General features: G+C 35.6%; 1 protein-coding gene across 2 annotated transcripts in view; it reads left to right on the top strand.

Moving 5' to 3' along the window:
* The window catches only part of qkia (QKI, KH domain containing, RNA binding a), a 131,079-nt gene extending 127,725 nt beyond the window's left edge, over positions 1-3,354 (top strand). For both annotated transcript variants that reach the window (XM_062041469.1, XM_062041470.1), the window contains exon 8: positions 250-3,354. In XM_062041469.1, coding sequence (XP_061897453.1) covers positions 250-266 — 17 coding nt within the window. In that variant the 3' untranslated portion in view covers positions 267-3,354. The remainder of the gene's footprint in view (positions 1-249) is intronic.
* The last annotated feature ends 5,945 nt before the right edge of the window (positions 3,355-9,299 follow it).

Below are 9,299 nucleotides of genomic sequence, written 5' to 3'. Positions count from 1 at the left end.
CTTCTTTGCTTCTGTGTTTTGGTTTTGCGGGGCATTGTGCTCTAAATACAAAACAGCCGCCGCTGCCTAAACCTGGGTGGGGCGGGGTGCTTGGTTTAGGATCTAAGGGGGCAGGGCCACATTAAACTATTTGCATTCATTTTTTTTAATTGTTCAAATGATGTCATTCCAGTCTCTTCTTGCTGACACTAATATCCTTTCTATCTTTGTTTTCTGTTTGTTTTTGTTTTTGTTTCTAACCACCTATAGCCGCCACCGGCAACTAACACATGACCTTCTGACCTCTGAACTCTTCACCCAATGACGAGCCGCCCCAAGCCTGCCTGCTGATCAGTTAACTGGTAATTTGCCTTTCGCTAGCCTCTCGGACGCAAGTGACAGAGAGAGAGAAAGAGAGAGAACTTGAGGGAGGCGCCTACCCTAACAAAATCTTCACACAAACATGACAAAAAGTTGTGTAATACTCCATTATTATTTTTGGTTTTCTTTTGACCCCCCCCCCCCCCTTCATTGAGTTTAGTTCCCATTCTTTCTCTTTCTTTTTCTTCATGAGTCACAAAGCGGGTGGGATGTTTGTGGTGTTAATCATAAATGTGCACTGAAGTTTAATAGCAATAAGATGCCAACCAGAATCCACCTGTACCCGTGTGGGGGGGATCATCTATTTTGGGTTTAGAATGGCAACACAATGCCCCTCAAAAAAGAAAGGAGGCTCGGGTGATGTCTACTGTAGCCCACCCACCCCAGAAAGAAAAAGAAGGAAAGAGAACTCTTAACTCTTAACTTGGATTTTCTGTCAACATGTTAGCGTGCTGACACATTCTGGGTGTGCCGCCCTTTTAGCCTTTCCCCCAAACAGCTTTCTGTCTGATTGTTTAAACAAACGCATGGCTGTCACAATTGCAAACAATACGCTTTGTTCATTTTTTGTTGTTATAATCTGTGTGTTTTATTTTTTGGGGGAATCTGCGCTTAATTTCCTGTTCACATGTTTTTGTTGTTGTTGTTGTTGTTTTACTTGATGCAAGCAGTGGGGGCGGGTGTTTGTTTTTTTCTTTTTTTTTCTTTTTTTTCTGTCACACTAAAGAAGCAGGCTGCTAAAGCTAAAATGGGATGGTTATAATTTGGGATGAAGGGTTTATGTGTGCGTGTGTGTGCTTTCTTTTAAACATTTTTGTGTTTTTCTTTCAAGTACTATCATGAAAGTAAGGTGTTATGAGGTTTTGGGGCACCCCCCCACCCCCGCCCCTGCTGTCCCTATTCACACTATATCCATTTAACAGTGCCTGATGCATTTAGAACAAAAAAAAAATCTCAATGAGTTTGCTTAAGCTGTGATCAAAAAAGACAAAAAAAAACCAAGTATTAAGTGTGCATATTTAGCCAAAGGATTTTCCTATGAATTATTACTACTATTATCAATCTGCAATTATGCATCTGTCTCGCAGAGGGCTCGTTGTGGTTTTAAAAGTTTGCAACGGTGTGAATTTGTGGTGCCTGCCTTCAGCTGGATGAGACAACCAGTCCGATAGCGTTTTCATTTGATTTTTGTTGTTTTTATTTTTCCTGAGATGCAGAAGAATAACATTATTAGATTGTTGTAATTGATAGAAAAAAAGGGCACTCACTTTTATTTTTCCTTATGACACATTGCCAATTTTTTTTACCCATTTTTTTATTTTTTACAATTATATTTGGCCAATTTATTTACATCGGAACATGCCAACCTGAAAGCGCATCCACAATGTGTCACACCTCTCCCACCCTTTTTACAAGCTCTTTTGTTGAACTCTCTCAAGAAAAAAAATAGGATGTGAAAGCCATGCCTGCCTGTTTAAATTGCTTTATACATACGTCTTTATATATATATATATATATATATATATATATATATATATATATATATATATATATATATATATATATATATATATATATATATATATATATATATATATATATATAAATGTAGATACGCCATTGCATATATAAATACAGAAGCGAACAAAAAAAATGGATGATTTTACAGGGTGCTGGTTTAGAGAGAAAAGAAAAAAAAATCTATTTTTGGCTATTTTAGCTTTTGATACTTTACTTGCAGATACAAAATCAGAAGGAAAAACAAAAACAAAAAATGAATGAGAAAGTGCAAATGCTGTTTGCCTGGATTTGACTGGAAGGAAGTGTTTTAAAATGAACAAATCAAAACAAAAGAAAAACAAAAAAAAGTGCCTTAACAAGAGTGGTCTCTGTTTTTTCCGAGTAGTCCGGTTGTGTTTAGTAAGTAAAAAAGATAAAAAACCCAGCACCCACCCGAGATGGCGCAGCAGGGCGAAACGGCTCGTGTTTTTTGGCCGTCGTCGTTGTTACTCTATGCAACCAGAATTAGCTAACCAGCTAACTATGTGCCATGTTTTTTTGTCTTCCTCAGATTACTTTTCTTGTTACTTGACAGCCCTTTACTCTGCTGTATGAGCAGGCTCCTGAATTTAAAGAATCATATGAATTTTTTATTTTTTTTTGCGTGTGCGCGTGACTTAACTTCCTAGAAGAAACGGAGCTGCCGGTAGCAATGTAGTAAGACGCATTGAGTCGATCGTGAGCTGAGAAAAATACATTGACAGTGTTTGTTTCGACGACGATTTGACCGTTAAATCGTGAAACAACGTCACAATATCAATATCACCATTATTAGCGTTTCCGTTCATGGCTTTCTCATCAAGCCGTTATGCCGAAAGGTCAATGAAATTCTCTCTTTTTTCAGTGTTATTAGTGGCATATTATTTAGAAATTGAAATGCAATATTAAAAGCGGAGATGGCTATTCAGCAGCATTTGACAGTATTAGGAGAAGTCGCTCCGCGATGTTACGCGCTACAGTGTCGTCGTGTTGGCGGTCCAGCCGATGGAAAAGTTGAAAGACGTTACAGACCGTATTCTCTTCTCTTGGCCTGCCTATTACACATGTATGATAATGTAATTAACAGCCATTGTTACAGGTTTATAATGTATTTTTCTAATCTCATTTTATATGTATATTAATCATGTTTCTGAGTGCTTTTTTATGACCTCCCCGTCCCCCAAACCTTTCCTTCTCCTTCCCTTGCCCCCACAACCCCTCCACTTTTTTAAGTGTCTGGTGGGGAGTGTTGCCTTTTTCCCCCCCCTGTTAAAAATTATATTTTGTTTTCATGCCCAGCTTGTTTAACTCATTAGCGACTTGATTAGTTTTTTTCTTGTCATAAGTATTTTTACATGCTTGCCATTTAGTTTTCATGGTGTATGCTGTTTTTGTTTTTTTTCTTATTAACCTCTTGGCATTTATTTTAATAAAACATTCTTAGTAAGAATTTTACTAACTTGCTGATATTTTTGTCTTGTGTTTTTAACCAGTTTCATGAATGTATTGACTCGGTCTGGTTCACGGACTAACAGAATTAAATAATCTGGTGACTCATGGACACTCACACTGCAAACACACACCAAGAATGTGTTCTCATGAAAGTTTCAGTAGGAAATTGTACAAAAAGATGAGCGCCCTTTTTACTCGACGTTTACTCAAAAAAAAAGGCAAAACCGCAATCAGACAAATTTAACATAAAAAAATGACGTATATTTATTTTAGCAAAACGAGATGGAATTATAAAAGTCATAATTTGATCTACAATATTTTCCTAGAGTTGTACAAAACCCCAAAAAACAGCCATTTTATTTTGCACAAAAAAACTGAAAATATTACAACAAAAATAATTGAATATTTCGTGTTTTGGTTTCGCGACTAACTTGCATACGTTTGAGGATTTACACTAATTGAATGTTACTTAAAACATGAAAAATACTTTGTCAATACAAAAACGTAGCTGATGTAAAAATTTCGACAGCAAACTAAGTGAGACTGAATCAACAGGGCCTCTGCTGGTTGCACCTCAGTACTACAAATGCTCCAAAACTCGAATCTTTAACAATTAATTCCACACAAATGCAATCTTTTCAAAAAATTAGGGTTTTTTTGCACTTTTTCTTTGAAATTACCTTAAAATTCAACCAAAATCCCAATCACTTTTTTTTTTTTTTTTTTTACATCTTTTGTATGTAAATATAGCCTATCACAAGGTTTTTGATACCACTACCAAAAATAGCAATGACGTCAGTAGAACTGGTCGACAGTAAAGTTACTCTGAATTTTGTAGTCAAGTTTTGCTATTAAAAGCGATTTGTATAACTTCTTTGATACCTACAACAGTACTTTTTTTCCTGCTCTAATACAGAAAATAATGCAAAATATGTGTAAATAACGACTGATACGGATAAATAAACATTGAACCCCCCTTTTACCTTTACCGCAGATAGTTTTGCAAGAAAAAAACGTTCGGTAACAAAGCTTGACTTACACAGTTTATTAAAAACCACGACAAGACTGAGACACTGATGTGTGGGATTCTTTGTTTAGTCACTTAATTCAATGGGAAGACAGACCAGTTTGTTAGGCGCACTGTTCGGCCATACAATAACCGATGTGGTATACGAAAATCGGGGTGAACTCTAGTTGAAAACATAATCCTTAAATATGTTTTAAAACCGTTACATTGGAACTTTTGAACTCTGAAATAAGTGCGATGTCGGAAAAAATTAACCGATATCCGCTTTGCTTTGTAACAATCATTGAAAAAAATTACGTTTTAGTTGTTTACGTTATTTGCCGTCACCATGAAGATACCCAGTTGTTGACTGGTGGCGTTACTTTTCCTAGTCAACCCTACTATAAACTCCCATGAGAATGAAGTTCACCAGCAACATCACAAACACGATCTAACTGGAAAGTGCACGAGTTGATGCGCGTCCCTCACTCCTGCTCACGCATTTCTCACCTCTGTGCTGAAAACGTGAACTCTGCTGCCACTTTTTTCATACTTTTGCTCGCCCAAACACCGCTGCTGTGTCTCTACCGGAGACCACTCCTCCTCCTTTTTATTTTTTTAAATTTTTTTGTCTCCATGTCCCGTCCCTCTGTGTCTCGCACCCTGGGAGGCCACAGGACGGTTACTTACACTCCGTGCCAAAAGTTGCCACCTGAAAGGGATGCGTTTTAGAAAAGGTTTTCAATCGGGGGTGATCGTATTAAAAGCCAGCGAGGGAGTTTTGTTTTGTCGAGATAGCGACGCTCCGTTCATCTCCAGCTGCTGCAGCATTGGTGTTATTGATAAAAGCGTTAATACTCAAGCCTTAGAGAGCATCTGTCATCAAACACGCCAGTATATGAACTACTTAGGGATCAAAACAATCACATAATTCCTTTCCAATATGGATTCCAGCTATTTATTCTTTTTTTCATTCATTTTCTACTGTCTCAAACACTGCCTGTGTCATTCTACTGCTTTTATTCCTCCTACGGTACTCCAGGTGTTGTCGCTGACACACATGGAAAAGATTAACGTCATTAATCCTTATTATTGCGCCTACACCATTTTGTTAAAGCCTTTTTTTTTTTTTTGTCCTGTCGCCAATTCGACCTTTAGCGATCTCCCTCAAGCGTACAATGAGATTAAACGTGTTTTACATCAACTTTCTTATGAGTTAAGTGAATTATTAAGAAGTCCTGTCATGAGTGGATTACAGGCAGTAAGCACAAACCTGCTACTGTTTGTTGTTGTTGTTTTACCTCAAATAGTGGCCTTCGCTCTGGTAAACGCCATGTTGCCATTAATTCTAAGATGAGTCGTCGCTACAACCTTATTTGATTAGCAGATTTCCCCAAATTAAGACCAAAATGATTGATGTGGTTCCTCATGTAGGACCCACACCTTTTAAAACATACCATGTATCAAAAATAACCTTGACATAAAAGCATGAATTGTTGGTATTTTACGACGTCCAGTAAACCGTGACTCATTCGGAGTTCTGAGGTTTGGTTAAACTGTCCTTGAGACAAACAAAACCATGAGGAGTGAAAAGGAACACATTGCTTGATTTTTCGAAATACCATATTTTCCGGACTGTAAGCCACACCGTTATATAAGCTGCACCCACTACATTTTAGAAGATGCGTACATTAGCCACACCGGACTAAAAGCTGCAGATATATAGTGGTACCTTGTGAAATGAGATCGTTTTGTAAATGTTTATGGTAACACTTTAGTATGGGGAACATATTCACCGTTAAGTAGTTGCTTATTGAAGTAACAAAGACTTAATTTAGAGTTATTTGGACACTAGGGGAACATATAAGGGTTAGGGTTACTAATAAGCAATACTTCTGAGGTTATTGAGGGAAGACTCTTAGTTAATGGCTTACTGATTGTATAATAAGGCATTAATAAGTACTTAATAATGACTAATTAAGAGCCGATATGTTACTAATTTGCATGTTAATAAGCAACTAATTAATGGTGAATATGTGTTCCCCGTACTAAAGTGTTACCATGTTTATGTAAATCCCTTAATTGTTTCCAAATGGTGCCTGTAACATGGCAGTAAAACGGCTGATCAAACAAAACAGAAATATCATTGATGTCTTTATTCTTCCATTATGAGATGAATACGATTTTCTCCTTTTAAATAAGGTTCAAGATGTTTATCAGGATTCATCTTCCTCGTACTTTTTTTAAACACTTTGAACCGTTTCTTAAAGTGGATCATTTTTAGTTCACAGTTTGCTTTCTTTGCTTAATCCATTCCATAATTTAGCCGTTAATGAAGAAAAATCCATAGATGAGTCGCACCTTTGTATGAACCGCAGGGTTCAAAGCTTGGGCACAAAGTAGTGGCTTATAGTCCGAAAAATACACATATCAGTATAAAATCAACATAAAAACCATCAATCCAAAAGCCATTCAAATTGATAATATTTTTCGACGTCCAATAAACCGTGACTCATTTGGGGTTTTGTGGTTTGGGAAAACCCTCCTTGGGACAATGAAAATCACGTGTGAAAAAAGAACAAATCGTTCTATTGTTCAAATTAGTCAACACATCAATCAGCGTGGTCTTATGGCTGTGACGTGCCATAAGTGCACATTTAAAAATGATTCACCAGAACTCTGAATTGTTGGCTTCTGTTATTCTGGTTATTGCATTTTTCATGTTTGACTAAACGATAGCAACTAAGAATTGATTGTCCACCAATCAACAAACATGTTTGCACTGCAAAAACTGAAATACAAGTAAAAAAAACAACCTGAAGTTCAGATAAAAACTTTGTTTTTTTCAATTAACACTTTTTTTCTTTTAAATCGAGAATCAATTCACCACAAAAATCTAATTAAATCGAGAGTTATTGTAAGATTAGCATCCCTGCGAGATGTACTTCTTAAAAAAGTTATGATTAAATGTATTTACTTGCTTGAAACAAGTAAAATGTTTAGTCCGTAGGGAATATAAAACAAATTGACGACATACTACCTAAGATATGCATACTGTGCTACAATAGTAAGAATCTGATGTGTTATTTAAAATACAGTGAGTAAAAAAGATACTTTCTTGAAACATGTAAGATGTTACATTTTGTAGTAATATAACATACATTTGAAGACATAGTACTTAAGATACACAGTTTGACCTACCATAGTAAGGATCTGATAAATTACCTAAAATAATTAAAAACAATTTCCCAACAAAACTTAATTATTTGCTTGATTGCTGCTTAAAATAAGGAACATGTCAAATGTTCTTGTTCTGTAGGCAAATGACTTGAGAAGTACTTTTGGCAAACTGAGCTACCATTGTAAGAATCTGATATATTACCTAAAATAACTAAAACACTAATAAAAATAAATAAATAAATAAAACAATTATATATATATATATATATATATATATATATATATATATATATATATATATATATATATATATATATATATATATATATATATATATTTTTAAACAAGTAAAATGTCAAATGTTTTTGTTCTGTCTGCAATTAACTTGTTTTAAGAAGTATAATTGGCAAACTGAGCTAATTGTAATGGTAAGAATCTGAGATACCTTACTTAAAATAAGTAAAACATCATTTGCCATTAGAACGAGACAATGCTGCTTGACATTTGAAACAAGTAAATTGGCCTTCAGTCTAATTTTTTTTGTTTTGTTGGCAAATCTTGTTTTAAGGAGAGTATGTCACATTTTAGTCTGCATTAAAGATAAGCAAATGAAGCTACCATCAGAATCAGAAGTAAAGGTTTATTTAAGTATTGATGGATTGCAGGTATTTATCCTGCTTGGATGTCAGGTTTGGCACCATTAATGCATGTGTACAAATAGATGCCTTACTTCAATTACACGTGAAGAAATTATTGTCGGTTTCCAAGTGCGTTAAAATGATCAACAGAAGCACAACAATCCGTCCCTAAGTGCCTTGTTATTGACTCTTGTTTTGTGCTAAATCACACAAGTGCCGCTTCTCTCTCTCACTTTATCTCAGAAGCTTTTTTGTAGAGCAGCACCAGATAATAAATCAGTGACACACAAATGACTGGATCACAACGTATCGCCGCCGTCGTTGTCTATTTCCCCCCTAAAAAAGACGAGACTCAGGGCATTCAGTGTAATTTTTTTTTACCTACTAACGTTTCCCACCTGTCCATCTTGTGTCTGGCTAACAAACATTCCTTCAGTGACTTAAATGGCAGGTTGGCCACACTAGAATGGAAAAATGCTACCAAAATTTAAAAAATCTATTTTATCCCCACTGGGTTTTTTTCGTTATTTTTTCTATGAAATATGCATTAATTTGCTAAATACTTTTTTGGTTGTTTCTAGATTTATACTATAGATACTGTAAGTTCCATATAGTAATGCACTATAAGTGTGTGTGATCTTTTTGGGAGTTTTGTGTTGTAGTTTTTGTGTTTTTTTTTTTTTTTCTAAGAGGGGTTCATTTCCAACATGTAAATGACCGTTTTTGTTGCTCACACCAAAAAAGAAAAAAAAAGTTTTCAAAAAGGGAAAAGAAATGTGTGCAATAAAGAACCATGTGAACAAGTGTGACTTCCCTTCTACTCCGCTGTGACTTTGTGGCTTTGGATTGGCTGAGATCTCTTTGGCCTTCAAAGGTAAGTTTTAGTTGTTTCCTGCGACGTCCATGTCACTGAAAAAGAGCGAACCGTTCTATTTTGGATCATTTTGGTGTTTAACATTTTTTTTAGCAGGCAATCTCGTTATTCAGTCGGACAGTAACGACTCCCATTTGAGATTAAGTGCAATGCGGATACGCCACATTTTTTTTGTTCTCAATCATCACTGTTTAATAAAAACAATCTCCTTTTTTTAATTTAGCATGTAATTTAAAATTATGAGTTAATG

The sequence above is a fragment of the Entelurus aequoreus genome, linkage group LG03, assembly GCF_033978785.1.
Source record: "Entelurus aequoreus isolate RoL-2023_Sb linkage group LG03, RoL_Eaeq_v1.1, whole genome shotgun sequence".
In the NCBI taxonomy this organism is placed as follows: domain Eukaryota; kingdom Metazoa; phylum Chordata; class Actinopteri; order Syngnathiformes; family Syngnathidae; genus Entelurus; species Entelurus aequoreus.
Note: the sequence above shows the minus strand (reverse complement) of the source record. Positions and strands in the feature narration are given on the sequence as shown.